Source organism: Agelaius tricolor, unplaced genomic scaffold (genome assembly GCF_023055355.1).
Source record: "Agelaius tricolor isolate 1412-34295 unplaced genomic scaffold, bAgeTri1.0.p SCAF_9, whole genome shotgun sequence".
NCBI lineage: Eukaryota > Metazoa > Chordata > Aves > Passeriformes > Icteridae > Agelaius > Agelaius tricolor.
The window spans coordinates 32,642,540-32,661,417 of NW_027269269.1; the positions used below are offsets into that span (position 1 = coordinate 32,642,540).

General features: G+C 39.6%; 1 protein-coding gene across 1 annotated transcript in view; it reads left to right on the forward strand.

Annotated features, from left to right (window-relative positions):
• Window positions 1-18,878, forward strand: part of IMPG2 (interphotoreceptor matrix proteoglycan 2) — a 54,755-nt gene that overhangs the window by 21,645 nt on the left and 14,232 nt on the right. The window contains exons 4-12 of the mRNA XM_071433539.1: window positions 83-114; window positions 213-236; window positions 8,947-8,993; window positions 9,451-9,542; window positions 12,552-12,713; window positions 13,780-13,838; window positions 15,156-15,173; window positions 17,093-17,337; window positions 17,972-18,054. Coding sequence (XP_071289640.1) covers window positions 83-114; window positions 213-236; window positions 8,947-8,993; window positions 9,451-9,542; window positions 12,552-12,713; window positions 13,780-13,838; window positions 15,156-15,173; window positions 17,093-17,337; window positions 17,972-18,054 — 762 coding nt within the window. The remainder of the gene's footprint in view (window positions 1-82; window positions 115-212; window positions 237-8,946; window positions 8,994-9,450; window positions 9,543-12,551; window positions 12,714-13,779; window positions 13,839-15,155; window positions 15,174-17,092; window positions 17,338-17,971; window positions 18,055-18,878) is intronic.

Genomic DNA, 18,878 nt, shown 5'->3' on the forward strand with positions numbered 1-18,878 from the left:
AAATAAAGTGGTATAAACTGCATTTCAATTTCTTTCACTTTACATTACTCAAATATATTTAGGATTTCTTTTTGTTTTCCAGAAACTGGCCTATTCAAAGGAGGCAATGGGCAGGTGAGTATCTGTGTTCTCCTTGCATTTTATTCTCTCTGGAGATAACAACGGGGCTGAGCTGTGACATTTTGTAACCTTTTCTCTCTTTTTCTTGTCAGTTCCTGTGCTGATTGGTCATGTGGGTAAGTAATTTTCCCTTTCTAAAGGCTAGTGGTAGTTCCTTTCTCTGGTTCTTGCTGCTGCTGGCATTGATTGGTGTACTGAAGATGGACAGCATTCACCTTTGTGCAAAATACGTACAGAAAAGTGTGGTGGAGAAATCTGGCGGTTCTTGCATGTGAACCTCTGTCCTGGCATGGTTGGCATGCTCAAAATATCCCAGCCAATCTGAGGCTTGTACTTCTGCTTAAGTGTGTCATCTCCTTGTTGGCTGTCAGGCACAGACCCAGGCTATTTACCTGAAGAGGTTTAGTGGGGGAAATCTATTCTGGGAAGGAGGTGTGTCCATAGTTACTTGTGTTAGTGTTCTGGCTCTCTTGAAAATCCTTCCCAAAGGCTTTCAGGTAGTCCTGGTCATCATTACAGAAACAAAAAGAAACTGGAATATTTTGAAATGCTATTTTGAAAGACTTTCAGGAGATGTGTTCCATAAACAGGTACAAGGGAACTGGCTGTTTGGGCTCCACTTCTAACAAGGCAATGAAACTGGAAACTGATTTGTGGCATCTTTGTAGCAAAGCAAACCTGAACTTAACCTTTATTGTCATGTCTTTTATTGAATTCAAAACAAGTTCAAATTATTATTGCTCCACTGCTACTCAGAACATAATCTAAGCTGTTATTTTTAGGGTAATTCAAACCCAGACAACCTGGTGCTGAACTCCTCTGAAAAACTGGCAGGTTCAATTCTCTGCTTTACAGGACACATAAAGCTATGCTAAATATGAGTAATTAAAATACCAGGAGGAGTAATCATTTAGAAGACTTCTTAGAAAAGCCTCCAACTTCTCAAATCAGGTATCCTCATTGTGATTTCATAACCACAGCATAAGTTAAAATTTATAATGTGAGCTGATAATGGCAAATGTATTTCCTGAAAGGTTGGTTTCTCTCAGTCCTGTGGAGCTGAGTGCTCCTTTGTCAAGAGCACTCCCTGAAGCCTCCAGGTCAGCAGGGTAGTGTCCATCTGTTCTGAAGAAGTTTGAGTTTGAAAACCTACTGCATCCCTCTGTGTGATCATTCAGGAAACCTAGCAAATGTAGAGATACATGAGAAGAATTGGAGTCAATGTATCTAGAGTCTGCATGTACTGGTCTAAGCAGAGGAACAGTGCAAAAAGACCAGCTTTTGATTGAAAGGTGCATCAGAGTGGTAAATGTTGTATTTGTCCAAAAGCCATCCTATGAATTGTTTAATGGCAACATTAAAGGGGTTCCAGCAGACAAATGGCAAACTTTGCCAAACTCAGTTCACCATGGGGCTGTGCTGCATCTGTCTCAAAAATACACTGCTTTTATTTCAGTATGTATTGCTTCAGATTGTTTATAGCTTCAGGTTGGGATCTTTGTTATTGCCATCAGTTTAAACTTTGGGTTTACGATATCTTTTCTTCTATAATTTGTTGATGTCTTGTGCTTGGAAATTGTAGTGTTTTATAGCATAAAGAGGGTGATAGAGGACCTAAGCAGTGACAGAAACAGGTAGACTTGCCCTGGGTAATGGAACATCAGGAGAAATTAGTAGAAATAATTTTTACATTATAAAATCCAAACTTACTCTAAGACCATTCTGGACATCTTAGAGCATTTATGGTTTAAGATGTGAAGTTTGTAAGCCAGAGCCCTATAAAACACAAAGCTATGATTTTCTGTCATGGGTAGAAGATATCTAACTCCAGATGTCTTGTCCCATCTCAATAATGTCAACAGCCAACTTTATTCCCTGAAAAATTACCCACACCTCCCAGTAAAGATCAGAATAAATGTTCTTCTAAAAATATTCTGTAAGAAATTTGCATAAGTACCCAACCCAGGACAACCATCAGCCTCTAATGTGCAGGATGGTAAATCCAATGTACAGTCCTTCCTGCAGAAAGGAAAAGTGAGTGCAATTCTACCCTCTCCTGGGCATTGCTGTTCTCACCTGCTGACCCAATTGTGCAGAGAGAGGCTGGTTCAGTGCAGGGCAGTGCTAGGATCTGAGCACTGTCACCCAGCTGTGTCACCTGTGTCAGAATGGACAACTGTTCTGGTCTTGTCTTGAGGGAAGGCAGGACTGTCCTCAGTATTTAGATGAGACGTTCAGGAGAGTTTCCCACACTGCCAGGGAAGAGCAGGCTTCTCCAGATGGTGCCTTGAAGTGAGGGTCTAGCTGAAGTCTCTGATGTGTCCTGTGGTGAGATCCAGTGTCTCTGATGACTGTGCAGAAGCAGCCATTTCACTTTGGAGGCCTGGCACTGGGTATATTTCTCTGTGTATTTTCCCACTGATAACAAGAGAAATTTTGCCATAGGTTCTAGAGCATAGCCTTCACACAAGAAACTATTCCATAAGCTTTTCTGTGAAACATTTTTTTTCTTTGAAACTATTCATTAATTTGGGGTTGATCTGGAATGGAAGACAGGCCCTTGATATCTGTTAGTTATTTTAACTATACTACCTCTCTAAATCAAATCAAAACTGTGCTGAAAGCTGTAAACAGTTGTAGAATAGAAACTGTGACTTGAGTAGTTTGATACAATTCATACAATCCTACCTAGATGTCAATATGGTGTCCCCCTCCAGCTGGAAAAAGCTGACTTCATCTAGTTAAATGCTGGGATAGTTTTAAAGCAGCCTATGGAATTGTGCCTTGTGCTCTCGTGGTTTAGTTCCTGGAATAACTCCCAATCCGGCATTACTGACAGTGGCGTAACAGAGGGATGGAGGTTTGTTCCCGTAAGGTTTAGAGCGTGCATTCACGTAGGTTAAATGCCCAGCTAGCCTGGCCTTTCAGGAACTGAGGATTAAACTAAGTACCACCAAGGAGAAAGCCTCAAAAGGAAAAGCAATATATGGGACACAATCCACATGTGTACACAGCAGCACAGCTGACATTGTAGACTTTTTGCCCCAGGTGGGAGTGTCAGAGCACTACATCAGCTGATTGCTTTATTCAGTAGGCCACTGGCACTTCACACTATGAAGTTCTATCTCTTAATATTGGAGTCTGTCTCTTGACAACAGGACAGTTCTTTTGTCTGATTCCTGGGGGATCAAAAGCCAGATCTTGAGAATCAGCTGCAAGCAAAAAAGTAACACAAAATTGTTGCAGTAGAAAACAAGAACTTTCATGTCATAGCCTTGCTTGAGTGCTGTATGCACAACAGCATACTGAGGAAAAGATAAAGAGGATAGGATAAATGAAAACGAGGAATGTAACACACTACTTTTTCACTTCTTCGTGAGCATTTTTAATGTAAAATGAAATATGTAGACGCACCTGTCCTTTCTGATGGTACTTGCTGATTCTAGCCTCACTGAAATTAGTTGCAGTAAATCTTGTCCAGACCTCCTGTGTTCTGTCCATGTTCTCTACCTTGGCAAATCTGGAATCCATATTTTATCAGCTGTGGTAGCAATGGATGATGATGTATCAATTTGGCTTTTGCACTATTTATCTAAATGTGCTTTATGAAAGAGTAAGAAGTTTGTCTTCTATGCTGGGATCATTTCTTTAGTTCAGCAGTTCTGTCTGCAGTGATGTAGAAACCTACCTGAGTTTCTCTACTGTTTGCATGTGGACTTGGCAGTGATATTCCTTATTTCAGACATTTTTTTATCATCTGCACAGCTTTACCACATGTGAAGAGTTCCACACTGTTCCTTTTCAGTTTTATATTTTCTTTTGTGCTCCCTACTGTCTGGGAGAAGGATGAAAGGTTTGTCCTATTTTAATTAGAACCAAAAGAGATGAAAATTCAAGAACTACCTAAATGAAGATTAAGATAAATGCATGAAAATAGTAAAAGGAAGAGAATCTGAATACAAGGCTTTGTCTTGCATTCTGAAATTGCATAAAAATACTTCCTAAATTCTGTGCTAGTGTGATTAAAATGAATTTAAAAATGAGAAAATCAGACCATAAATTTTTCTCACCTTTGTGCAACATGAGAATTGAAGTAATATTGTTCAAGAAAAAGAAAAGCTTGACATAGCCAGTTAGACTTTAGAACATTCAAACTGACCAACAATCTTATAAATAATGGTTAAACTGGTGGATGCCCAGAACATGTAATACAAATTTGAAGATATTAGTTTATTCAACCACAGAGTTGGGTTTGTCTTAAACCTTGAAGAGAAATGTAGAGAAAAATCTAACTAGTACCTTCATAGAACTTCATGGAGAGCTGTGAAATGGTATCACTGATGGCACATTTGACATGTCCAGAGTGTTGCTTCTCCTTAATAACACAGCATGGCTGCACATAAAGAACCAGTTCAGGCCTCTGAATCAGTGGAACTCTGTTTATGCTTTGGTGGACTGGAACTTGTCATGTCTTTTGACATGACTGATGTCACACAGAAGTACATACCATGGGCCTTGACAAAAAGAGGAATGTAGGCTGTATTTGTGAGCTGTGATTGCTGCGTTAATATGTATAGGCTGTCCATAAGCACTGTTTGCTTCAGATCAGCTTCCTTGGCCCTTATGGATCTTGTCTTACACCTGCCCAGATCCTGGTGTCTAACAGAGCTGTGTGATCTGAAACCGCTTGTTTCTGCAAGGAAACACAAGTGCAGTGTTGTTTGTTCTGGTGCTTAGACATCTGCTTGTCCATATTCCTTCCTGCCTCTCCATACATATGTGTATGTTTTTATATTTTGCCTACTGCTCAGCCAAGATGATCCAGGGAATCATTCATGCAGGTAGGACAATGGAAATTACATTTCATGTGTCTGTGTCTCAAAGTCACAATAAGCTCCTGTTGGAATACAGTCCCTCTACCTGGAGTGGCTTGCTTGTGTAGGTAGAATTAAAAATCGAGTGTGGGCCTTGGATTAATCCTGGGGCAAAACCATAAAAACTCCTGTGTATTTTAAGTGGTGCAAGTGAGTGCAAATTTGAATCTGTGTTTACCTTGAAAAGTGATGTGTTCAGATGTGTTCCAGTATATGCATTGCCATGTGCATTTTGAGTGACTTCATTAGAGGTGCCCAGTACAATGGATGCATTTTTAGGTGATCAATAAAGTAGGCATTTGAAAAATGTTAAGGGGAAGTAGAAGGCAAAAAGAAAGCAAACTTCATTGTTCTGGTAAGGCAATGAAAAAACAATGTTGTGCGTAAAGTGAGCTTGGTTACAGCATAGTGTCCTTAAAACTATATTTTCATCCTCTTGAAAAAAAGTGGTAGCTGATCATTTGACCAAATTTGGTGCTTGGCTGGTTTGGTTAGATTTATAAGGGTTTTAGTAGGTGATGTTTAAGTGCTTGGTTTTTAATTTTCAGCCAGCCGTGCGCTGGAATTCTGTCAGAAAATTTGGTAGCTCCTGAGGGCTTGTATTTAAAAGCTGGTAAGAATATATTACCTGGCCTTGACAAAGAGTGTAGTCTTTGTTGACAAAGAGTTATTGCTTAAGGAGCCGGGTTTGCTTAACTTAACTCTTAACACAACCTTAACTCTCCCCTTGACACTGGCCTTACTCTCACCTCACATTTCTGCGCTATCCTGGCTTCCCCAAGGCCTGGCTTGGGCTGTGGTTGTCACCATGAGGCTAAACCAGTGCCTAAGGTGACACTTGTGACAGAAGCACCTTGTTGGAGAGCTGCCATTTGTTTGGTCAGTGACAGTGAAAGTCCTCTTGGACTTTTGAAACTTGGAGAACTTCACTTTGATGTGTCTGTGACCAGTAATCTGACCTAGAAGTAGATATTGAGAAAGATATTAGGCTTTTCCATTTGTAAACTGCTCCTCTTTTGAAAGTGTGATTAATGCCACAGCATATTGTTTGGGGTTTCTTGTCCACTTTGAGGATTTTTCCTTTAAAAGCTCAAGCAACTTAGTTCAGGGGGCTCCTGTCTGGGTGGGTCTGGGGCTGCCCTGGGGTGGTTCCAGACAGCTTTGATGGGCAGGGCTGAGCCCTACACTGGGGGCAGTGGCAGCTCAGGGAAAGCCTGTGTGAGAACGGGCAAAAACATGGCACAGGGAGAGGAAGAGGGAGCAAAGAGAATGAGATACAGTGGTGTGTGGAATGCCAAGGCCAAAGGCACCCCACCATGGCAAATCATGTATTCCCTGCAGCTGAGGGAGGACTCAGACTGGAACAAGCAGACCTTTCCTGAAGGAACTGCTGCCCCTGCAGAGTGTGCACTGGGTAGAGGAGTCCAGAGTGAAGTTGAGCCTGGGAAAGGGTGAAAAGAAGTGGTGTTTTAATGTTAGTCTACTTTTCACTACCCAAATGCACTCAAATATGCAATAAATTAGTTTTCCCTGAGCAGAGTCTGATTTTTCCCGTGGAAGTAATTGGTGAATGATCTTCCTGGCTTTATTTCAACCAAGAAGCTTTTCATCATATTTCCTCCCATCTTATGGAGATGGAGGGAGTGAGAGAGTGGCTGGGTGGGTGTTTGGCCCTTGGCCAAGGCCAACCCACCTCAGAACTGGGTTCTCAGTAGGTCAAATAGTGATTTTGGTCCTTTTGAGATGCCCTGAGTTGCAGCACAGGTGTGCAGGGACAATGTGGGATGTGGCAGGGACAATGTGGGATGCATGGGTGACCTGTGCCTTGTGGGGCAGTAGCTGGAGTACAGGAGTGCCTGGAGGCCCCTCAGAGGATACTGGGCACCAGCCTGTGGCCACCTGGATCAAGTCCCACGAGTTTCAGGTTGGGATCGGGGCTTCCCACAGCAAATCATGTGTGTGGTTGTCTTCTTCTTTAGAAAAGGGGGAGGATACAAGACTCATCTAATGGCTAGATTTAAACAGACCAGAACATTAAAAATCCCGTAGCAGAGTTTTTACTATTCATCACTTTCCTTTTGATGAGTTTCTATTCTGACCCTAGTTACACTGAACAGTTTGTAAGAAATAAAATCCTGAAGTGGTTCACCTCTCCCGAAAAGTAGAGTCATTCTTTCTTCTGAACATTAAACATGATGCACTAAAATGCTCTGATGCTGTAATTTGGTGACGCTCTGTTATAAATGTAATATACTTCCTATTGAAACTGGTAAAAGAGGCATCTTGAACTTAGGTGAAGTTAATTGGAAAATGTTTCATCAGACCAATTAATAGTTAAGCAATAGTTTTTATTGCAGTTCTAAGATGACAAATGAGTAAAGAAACTAAATCCCTCCAAACCATAACCAGCATTCTCAAGAAAATATCCTTAAAAGAGGCTATCTTGTCTAAATTACACTTTTTAGTAAAATTTTCCAGTTTTGGAAATGATTCAAAGATTTACTTGGCAAACTCAGAAGCAGTCTTGCACTGTGCTGGCTGAAAACAGGTACCAGTGTCCATGAGGTGGAAGCAGGCACAACTGCATTTCAAAGTTTGCATGGAGTTCATTGATTTTATTTGTGTAAGAAAATACATGAAGGTACTGTTTAAATTCTTGAATAAGTATTTTCTGATTTTTTCATGTAAAAGTTTGTATTTTTTGTTAATATTTTAGAACTGATGTGGAGATCTCACCCTGTCAGTTTAACATTCCCTGAACTATGTTTTGGTATAGTTAATTATTTTGTGGAGGATTGACTGTGCCTTCTGGGATCTGCAGAATGTAACTGTGAGTCTGGTTGTCTGGCTCGTGCTGGAAGCCTTTTTTGGAGTAACACAAAGACTGACTATACAGCCTGAAGGAGGCAAGATATCAACTTTGAGTGGAGTTTTGCTTGAGGATAGGATGGACTGCAAGACCAGTGGTAGAGTATGGGAATCATAAAACAAACCTGGCAAGGCCAGGAAGCATGGCTGACATTGCATATATTGCTGGATATACTCACTGCAATGGCTGTTTCATGGCACAAGTATGATCACCAATAAAAAAGGAGATCCTTTAGAAGTAAGAGAAATGTCTCAATACAATGAACTTCAGTAATGTTCATGTTCAGTTTCTCCCCAGCAGTTAAACCTCCAGTCTTACCACTTGTGCTGTATATATTAACAATATGGCAAACTCAAAAAATAATTTTCCCTTCATCCAGGAAAGGATGTCAGAGCATGTCTCACACTCTTGGTAACTTGACAGTTTGCTCCAGGCTTTTACAGAATTGGCTCCAGGCAGCTTGGGTTTACTGTAAGAGTTGCCAAAGCTGTTCATTTTTCTTCAGGCTGACAGTCTTCATGTGATTGTTCTTCTTTTCACATCTGGCCCAGAGTCGCTTTATATGCGTGTGTGAATCCCATAACTGGGTTTGGAAACTGATGTGTTTTAAAGATTTCCAAACAAGAAGAGTAAAATTAATTATGGAAAGAACCCATCTTCTTGCAGTGATTTCAGTGCAGTTATGGTGTTTTAGTGCACTGGGGGAGGATTTTAAAAACTGAGTGGTTTATAGGGTATTACCAGTTATCTTTGCAGTTTATCTCTTTGCATTTTCTTTCTTTACAGAACTAGAAGGCAAAATGTATTTTTGTATGGGACTCCAGGTCATTTGGGATATAAGAGGCTTAACAACAGAGACACACATGACGTGTTGTATGATGCAAGTGACCCAAAATCTAAGTTGCAAAATATAACTGAAATACCCTTAAGCCTAATTTTAATGAAGTTATGAGCAAAATAGAACCATGAAAAATTTCTTCTGCACATGTGCTTCTTGGTGTGGTATCAGAATCACAGAAATATCAAAACCTACTACATTTCTCTTACCATATCCAGCTTCAATTTCTGATTTTTTTTATCTAGTGGGACTCCTACTCCACCTTCGGATGCTGATGTTACCACACTGAGAGGTTAGTTTTTATCTAACTGCTGTTAAGGCTGATTCTGAATTACCAGAAAATTGAGGAATTCATGTGTTAGGATTTCAGAAAGAGCTCTGTATTTTCACACCTCTCTAATGCCATTTGTAATCTGGAGATCATGTTATGTGCTGACATTTTTTTATTTCATGAATCATGAAAATCCTACTCAAGAAATTAGTTCTGTGCCAGTTTTACTGCACCTAAGTTCATGTTTCCAAAAATACATCTGCTTAGCAGAATGTCAGCATCTTATAGTGATTGATGTATTTGATACTTTTCCTCAGGCTTTTCATGTGCCTCCTATGCTTTTGCTGTCATGATGATGGGAATAGGAATCAAATTTGACTATTGGTTTATGCTTGCTGAACTGCTTCTGTGGGTGTATAGAAAAAGAAAAACAACAAACAAACCCAAACAAAATAACACTGCTCTCTTTCAAACTCAGATGCAGCTGCCAATGTTCCTCCCCCTCATGAGGTCTCCATCGAGAGTCCTGCAGGTGAAACCATTCATGAGCGTGACAATGTGGACACCACTGTGAGTGGGTTTCTTTTCATTTGGTCCAACATGATATTGTTTATGGTCATTTACACTTTAATAGCAATTAAAGGTGTTGTTAATATGGTGTGTTAACACAAACTAGGATTTCCTAGTTTTCTTGGTTCTAAAATTAAAGAGCCAGACACGGTTAAGGGATAAAGAGTTTTTTACCTCAGTATTTAATAAGGAGTCTTATGGTGCAGCAATTTGCCAAGGTGGAATACTCTGAAATGCACACCCATGGTAGAGCACATATACAATCTTACAGACCTTGCAAATTAGGATATCAACAAGGATGTTCCTTGTTGGCTTGAATGAATAGTATGACATCCCCCTATCCCCAAGTGTTCTCCTCTAGATGGGCCTAATCCTGATCTACAGGATGTGTTCTAGAGGGGACCTTGGTTTCTCAAGATAGTGTAAGGCTTTCTGGCTTGCAGCTGTGAGGCCTTGAAGGTGTTTGGTCTCCTGGCCTAACAGAATACCAGGACTATGCTAAGGTGTCAGACTTAAGGAATTAGAAGTATGCACACTAAGGGTACTGAGAATGCATAAGAGGTATATTAAAAAAAAGGCAAAAAATCATCACAGCATCAATAAAACTGGGTATGAATTTCTAAAGTTTTAAGACATTTTCCTTGGCAGATATTTTTTCCATTTGGAGAGGCTTTGAAATACTTCTTCCCCCACAGTGGGAGATGTGGGAGAAGATATATCAGTTGAACTATCAGGTGAGGATTTTGCTAGTGTCATAGGACTAGAGAGGGAATGCCTAGTGGCTCTGAAAGCTCCAAGAAGAGTGTGGAACACTACTATTCCTATGGAAGCACAATATTCCTTAGGTTGCTGTAGTAGAGTTTCAAGGGTCTGTGGAGTACAATTGTGTAGGACAGGGGAGAGGTGACCTGGACAGCCTTGAAGACTCTGATACTCTGCTCTTTTTCCTCTGTTGATGTAGGTGAACTTGTATTTAACATCTTACAAGCTACTTGTTCTGTGATATTTAACCAAAGCTCACAACACAGGGAAGTCTAGACCCCATATTTAAAACATCTCTCTAGAAGTGAGCTGACCACCACATAGGTCCCAGGGCAGTATTTGCTTCTAGGAAACAGGTCCTCCAGATGAAATTTTAATTCCACACTCTAGAATCCAATTGCAGTATTCATGGGCCAACATGACCGAAGAAAATTTTGTAAACCAGTGTAATCAATCAGCTGGCTTTTTTTTTTTTTTCTTATAAAAATGAAGCTCTCAGTGGATCACAGAGGAGCTTACAAAGTTTCACATGCTGATTTATTGTGCTGGGATTAACTGGGCCATACTGTTCAATAACCTAGTGTGGCCCTGGAACAAAGTTGAACCAAACTGTGCTTTCTTCTAGAGCTTTCAGTGCTGACTGGAGCTCTGATGTTGGAATAAATACAGAATATGGAACAGACAGCTTCTGACTCAAGTGCAGGGTCTGGCCTTATGTTATGTACCAAGAACACTTGTGGTTTGGTCCCAACAACAGCATTATTCTTCTTTTGAAACAGAACTGCCTGGAATATTTCTGCTGGAGCAGAGAATAGGACCACTCAGTAAATGGGAAAGGAACCAGAATTAGATTGCTGCTGCTACAGCATTTTTACTCTGTACAGTTACATCCCACCTCATTGTTCTTAGCAGCCAAAATGCATTGTTGATTATAAGGCCAAGAGTGAGCAAAGATCATCTTCTGCACTTTGTATGCTGACTATACCAGGTTTTGGGGGGCTGATAAATTATTTAAACTACACGGTGTTGCAAACAGCCAAATCATAGCACTATATATATATGCCTGCTAAATGTGGATCTCTCAAATGCTAACTAACTTTAAGTAATGTACCAGTCCTTATGGTCTTTGGGCAGAGTTATCCAGTGAAAAAGGAATGTGAGGGGCTGGAAAGAGAATTTAACGAAAAAAATTTAGAGGGTTCCTAAACAATGTAGAAGTTGCTCACTGATGGCAGATAAATTTTCTGGAGAAAGTTTTTTCCATTTCCTGCTTGATGCCTAACTTAAGACTGCAGCTTCATTGAAAAAATCTGTTTTTCTGGCTCTCTATTTTTCCTTTTTAATAGGAAAAAACAAAAAAATATGTATGTAAATAGTCAAAGACAAAACCTCTAGCAAAAGACATTTGGCTAAAGTTAACAAGCCAGCCTTCTCTTCCCTCCCAGACAAATCTCTATTAAAAAAAAATAAATTTCTGATGTCTTTCAGTATACCACAAGGAATAGTATGCTATTTTAAAAATACTAGGGAAGTAAGCAGAAAACATGCTCAGTCATTCAAATTGGATTAAAACTTGGCATTCACTGCTGCCTGTGGCAGCCATGATAGCTCCATGCATCCCTGATGCACTGCAGAGCCACTGCTCTGGGGCTTTTTGAAATAAATACAAAAATGAGTAGACATTTTTGTAGACAGAGCAGTTGAAGCCCACTGCTTTAGCTCAGCAGAGCTCCCATTCCCAGTGCCCACTGTATATCTGGGGGGATTCTTCACCTCCTGAGGCTGAACAACACAGAGTGTTATTCCAAAGGTAGAACTTGGCAAAGGCAGCTTGTCTTCCAGCTGGAAGAGTGCGTAGGAGCCTTGTGATAAATGAGTACATTTTGGGTAAATCAGCCTACACTGGCTGGGCTCAAATGAGATTTTTGAGTAGCCATGGTTGCACTTTAAATTGCTTCATGAACATCCCACAAATCTGTATTTCACTTTGTACCTGAGGTCAATGAGATGGATTTACACTAAAGGTGTCCAAACGGAAAACAGAATTATCTTCAATATTTGAATTCTCAGGAAGTGCTCTTGCTTAGTAAACTTCCTTATTAGTGCTGCCTCTGTCCCTGAGGCTTCACAAGCACTCCATGTTAGTGCCAGGCAAACAAGTGTGCTCGTGGCTCCAGCACTGCACACGCTGTGCTCTGGACTGCAGCATTCACCTGCCATTAAGTGTGTCTCTTCCTTCCCTTCCAGATCAATAATGAGATAAAGAAGCAGGATGAGAAGATAGTCAGACCTGTAACTGAGCAGATGATTGAGTTCAACATTTTGATTGTTGGTGAACAGTACAGTGAGGAGCTGAAGGACCCATCTGCTGCTGAGTATCAACTGCTGTCTGAACGATTCATTTCTCAGGTGATTCCCTTCCCTAACTCCATTTTTCCTTTTGCTGGCTCTGCAAAGCAATAGCAGCAAAAAGCATCTGTGTCAGGGCTGCTGATTTTTGTCTTCCTATGGTTTCCAGTATTTGGTGGTTTTTTTGTTCATGATGGTGGTAATTATATTGCCATCATATTTTGGGAGCTGGGTGTGTTTCTGCCTTTTCTCTTTGGAGAGGCATCTAAGTTGTCATATGGCTGCTTATCATGAACCTTATCTTTTCTCTAGCTTTGCTTCCTTCCTAGCCCCATTTAGTTTGGGTTGGTTTTCTGAATCCTTTTTACTGGGCCTAACTCTGTGCCAGATCCTGTGCCAAATGGGAAAGAAATGTATTCTTCACTGCAGCCAAAAAGCTTCACCATGACTTTCACGAGTTGCTAGCATAGGCTAGACATCTTAGTTTTCCTAGTTGTGAGTCCCAGTAGCAATGCCATGGTATGTGTGTGTGTAAAAAATGTTGGATGGGACAGAGTCCACCTTGGCACCATGGATATCCCACTCCTTTGATCCCTTGCCTGGTTTTCTCTGAGTTTGAATAAAGAAGCTCTCGAAAAAAAAGTCAGCAGCACTGTGATTGTTTAAGTCTCACCAGAGACAGTTTAAAAATAGGGAGATGGGGGAGGAGAACAAGAATTTACAGAGTAAAAAATAATCCTCAACTGGCAAGGATCTTTGGAAGCTAAAAAACTTTCTAAACCAGCATGAACTTTCAGTATTCTCTGTCTTGGTTTGGTCTCCTGTAGCACAGTTGATTATCTTGGCAGTCTCTTTCCATTTCTCCCTTTGGAATGTTTCTATGCAGTTCTTGGGGAACGCTGGATGTTGTTCTTCGTACTTTTTATTTCCCCTTTTTCTAATAACGAAACGATGTCACCAAAACTACTCTTCCATAAAGAAAGGAATATTTAACTGTTTTTCACCTATTAGATATGACAGCTCAGATACATTTTTGGACAATGTTAGAAACACTTCCTAATTTTTTACCACATGAGCAGAAGTGAACAGAATCTCTGTTAATTTTTTTGTTTTTCTGTCAAAATAGATTAAAAGTGTATTTGAAGGACTACCTGGATACAAAAGCATCCATATCCTGGATTACAGGTAAAAAGATCCTGATGCATATATGGTGATTGAACCTGATCATGTAGGATGGTGCAATGAGCTGACACGATGCTTGGCAGGATGTCAGGCGTGCGTGTGGGAACTCCTGGGATGTATTAACTGACTGCTCTCATATTTGGTACCTCCATATATGCAACTGAAATAGAAATACAGAACTGATTTTTTTCCTTCTGGCATTCTTCCCATGAAATGCTTGCTGTGATTTTAAGACAAGGCATTATCATTCAAGATTCTATCCTAAAATGAAAAGATATATTAGTATCTACTACTTCTAATCTATCCAAGTATTAAACAGGGAAGGACATAGACATCCTTTTGGAAAAAAAGTGGTGTATTTAGATTTCTTTTTCAAATTCTGAATGTTAATTTGGGATGGCTCTAAAGGTTAGTGTTTAGGATATGTAAAGGCCTCTCACTCTTGGATCAAAAAAAGAGGTGGGGGATAGTTTGATAAATGATGTTGAATGTTTTAACTCTCTGTATTCCGAGAAATATACTTTTAAATCCATTTGTGCTTCAAAGTGACATTTAAAATTAATTTGTTAAGTTAATGAATCAAATGTAAAATGTCTGGCTTGGAGTACAGACATTACCCAAATTGTAATTTTTCTTGAATGGACTGGATACAACTTTCAGAATCTAATGAGTGTTTTCATGAGTTAATTTAAATTGTGTTTTCTTTGAGACTGTAAGCTGTATTTCTTAGAATTTATTGTCTGGACTATTTTAATTAGCATACATGTAGGTAACAAAGCAACGGTAGTGAGAGAGGTCTTGTGGTTGGAACCCTAGGCTACATCCTGTTTTCAGCCTGGAAGGTAGCAAAATCTTCCATCTTTGTATTTGCAGTCCAGTAGGTTTGCAAGCACTAGATTCATTTGAGAAGACAAATAAAAGGCTGATATTTCTGGCAAAATCTGCTCTCTGCTGTGCATGACAAAAACCCACTGGTTGTAAGTTAAACCTTTAGGTAGAATAAGTGAACCTTGATCTTCTTGATACTGACAGCAATTTACCTGCATTATTTACAATAATCTGAGATGGCTCTGCTCTGCTGATTCCTTGGGATCAATAGAAAATATCTCAGTTCACTAAAAGCAGAACAATTTGTTATTTGTTATTTGTAGCTGAATAACTATGAGTAACTATGCAACTAAAAAGGATTTTCCTGTATGTGTTTTCAAATGGTTATGCTCTATAGAATACCAAAGCAAATGTGTTAAATTTTTAATACTTAAAGGAAGTTATGACATTAATTTAATGAGTTCTGCTGTTCTGTTTTGTTTTTACAATCAGCCCTTCCGAGGAAGACAGGTAAAGACAACTTTTTAATAGATATTATCATAATACAGATGGGAAAAACATGTTTGGCTGGAGGGCATTGTTTTTTGGGATTTGTATTTTAGTTATTTAACATAAATATTGTGAGAGAAGGTTCTACCTGAAACTGCAAGTAACAGATCTGTTTCAATTAAGAATAAACCTAATTTGCTTATTTAAGTCATAATGAGAAAAAAAAATCCCTCAGGAAAAATCATTCTAAACACAAGTCAGCTACTGGAGTAACTTGTGTATAAGAATCTCTTTTATGAAGAAAACAAGATTGCTGAACAATGACTCAAAGTCTTCATACTTTGCAGCAGAGTCTTGAATAGATATGGGATTATTATTATTACTGAAATTGAAGTAGATAAGTACCCCACAGTTCTCCAGCAAAGGCTGTTGGCTTAGCTTCAAGGCCAGAGGTGCTGCAGATCTTAGCAGAACTTTAATAAATATTCTTTAGCAGAACATGGGATTAGTCTGGACTTGTTTTCCATCAGACATATGCAAGTGAGGAATCCAGAATTTTCCTTCTTTAGTATGTTAAGAATGTCACAAGACAGACAAAGAACTGCAGCCTTAATTTACTAAATGTATTAATTTGTTCTCTGTGTGTCTCAGCATAGCCAGTTTCCATGAACAAGTTTAAAGAGAATGAGCATTCTAATTTTTCAAAAAAGGTTAGAAACACAAATCTCTTTACAAACTATATGCAACTGTTCACAAGGGCTATGTTCCAGGCACCAGATGGTCAACCCTTTCCAGAAAGAGGATGGTGTTTAGTTACTTACTAGGCATTATGAATGGCAGCACAGTTGTATTCAACCTAAATGTTACGTTTGAGGAGCACACTCTGTTCCATCTTTCCTGTGCCTTTTCACTACTGTTGTCCTTTTTAATCTCCTCTGCTGACAGTCAGTGCCCATGGTGAGCCTATGGTGGGCTCATGTCAATGATAGAGCCAGCAGCAAAACCCCAGGCTCCTGGGTTTAGTCAGTGTATTTGTGAATTTTCTCTGTTGTATCTGGAACTGGGGTTTTAAAGACTTCTCTGAACAGAGACATTGTTTTAGAGATCCAATCCAGCTTTGTGGAATCAGGAGAACCTGCATTCAGAGCACATGTTTCTAATGCTTCAGAGGTTACTTAATTTTTCTTGCTGCGTTCTGACTACAGCCAAAATGTGCTGTATCTTGTAAAGTTCCCTTGTGCTTATGCCCAGTGTATGGTAAATCTGATTGCAGCCTAATCTGTTGTGTGGAAAAGGACATCCAGATGTATTAAGGAAATGAAAATTAAGAAAATGGAGAGAGAGGAGGAAAATGGAGGAGAGTTAATATTAAACAAAACCCCTAAAATGTACACAGATACAAAACTGAATTATAGAATACATGATCAAATGAGTCTAGATAAATTTTCCCAATTTGATGAATTAAATACTATTTGATTGCCATTAAAAACATTCTTTCAAGCAGGTTAACATTGTACAGTGACAGAGATTAGGGGTCTCACTTGCTACTATAGATTGTAATATGTTTTTGTGTATATTTTCATACCTCAGAGCCTTTCCTATTACTGGTATGATCTTAAAATCACTACTCTCACCACTGCATGCTGATGGACCCACTAATAATGCTTGCAGAAAGTCAGTGTTTTGGTCTGCTTGTGGTCTGTCTGCCATTCACTAGTAGAAATGTGGGAGTGGGACCAGACCAGATGTCAGTTTTGGGTAGCATTTCCCTTGAGAACTTTGTGAAAAGAATCAAGTCATTTTTATTCATCCTTTAAAGCTGTGTATTTTTATATTAAGAAGGGTATTGACATGGGCCCTTGTGAAAAATATGTAGTGATTGTTTGCTTAGGAAAACCTTGAATTTCTCATCTGTATTCTTTATCTTTTTACAATGGAAGTGGGGTGGAAGTTCACTATGCTGTCACATTTGATGGAAAAGCCATCAGCAATGCCACCTGGGACTTGATTAACCTTCATTCAAACAAGGTGGAGGACAACTCCTTCATGGGCATAGAGGATAATCCAACAGTTGTGTACACCATCAGTGATTTCCGAGATTATATTGCTGAGATCCTCCAGAAAAATGCTCTGCTTGAAAATGCTTCCATCTCTTTAGACCCAAACTCTCTTCAGCTTACTAATGGTGGGTATTAATTGTGATGCACTGGAGTGCCACACATCTGACTTCTTATAAAATAAATCTCAGATGAGTGAATTATTCAGCTGTCCTCTGAAAAATTAAACAGAACAAAATGAACTATATTATAGCCTGTTTTGCTCTGATCTTAACCAGGTCAAGTCATTAGCAGTAGCATCCTATTCTTGATCCATTAGCCTAGCCCCCTATTTTATTTTAATTTTTATTTTTAAACTGAGGTTTGTGGTGTGCAGTTTCAGTAATACTTTCAAAAATTAATAGGAATAGAAGGGAGAAATGTGGTTCACATGGTGCACATTGCATCAGGGTGACCTTCAATTTAGTAGCTCTGTGTTGGCCTTAGGCAGCACAAAGGGAATACCCAGATTATTGTTGAATATTCAGTGATCCTGCTAGAGGTGATGAAAGAGTGCTGACACCCCTTTGTTCTTATCTTTCCCCTTCACTTCCTGTCAGTGATTTGGAGGCATTTCCAGAAACAAAATCTCTCTGGCAAAATTTTTGACAAGATTTTACTTACAAATCTGAAACCAGAGAGGGTTTTTTAGTTGGTCTTCCAACACAACTTCCTCACACTGTGACTGCAGCCTTTAGATCCCAAGTGTTTCTATTTCCACAGTGAAGGAAATACTGCACCCCACATCAGAGGACTCATCCTGGATTACTGAGCACCCAGTCGTGCCGGAGCGCCCGGAGTTTGATGTGAGTATGGTTCTGAGCAGTGGCCTTTGGACACATCTGAACAACTTAGTTCAGCAAGGTAGAATTGTAGCCAACACTCAGAGCTTCTCTATCCTGTTGTTCATGCAGAGCAAGTACTAATGAAGGCACACCTTATATTGGAGTAAAAATTGATGACACCTCTCGTGATAATTCTAGTGTCTGCTGCCCAATAGTTTGCTGTAATCATCTTATTTTGATTATAAACATCTCTAAAGAGGTGATTCTTCCTTCCATGATACTGCCTTTCTTTGGAAAGAAGAAATAGATGTAAATCCTACAGCTGGCTGCTAGAAGAGATAAAATGCTAAGTGTCATAAGCTCCTTTTGTCACTGTATTTATTTCAAAGAAAGTTCTCAATTTGGTTTTTAAATTATGTCCATCTTCTTAATACCAGGAGAGGAAAATGACACTGACACTAGTTCTATTGTTTTTTTTTTTGTTTGTTTTTTTTTTGTCTCTTGTAATTGTCTCCTCTGACTCCCTCTGGAATAATCCAAGGCACAGTTTGGAGTTCCATATTGGACAGAAGACTTGGTGTCCCTGACCATGTCTGTGCAAAGGGACTTTAGCAAAGACACTGAGTTAGGTGCCAGCAATGCTGAGATCAAGTCAGTCAGTTTTGCCAACAGAGAGATCTTCTGAGTGCTGAATCATTGTCTGGGCAGTTGGTTTCTGCTCTCCACTCTGTTCTGTAACACAGATGTGCTTTCAACAAAAAATGACCTCAGATCACGCCCTAAAATCCAGATCCACTTGTGCTGGATGGAAGGTTCTCACTCAGTCCATCATGAGATAATGTTAT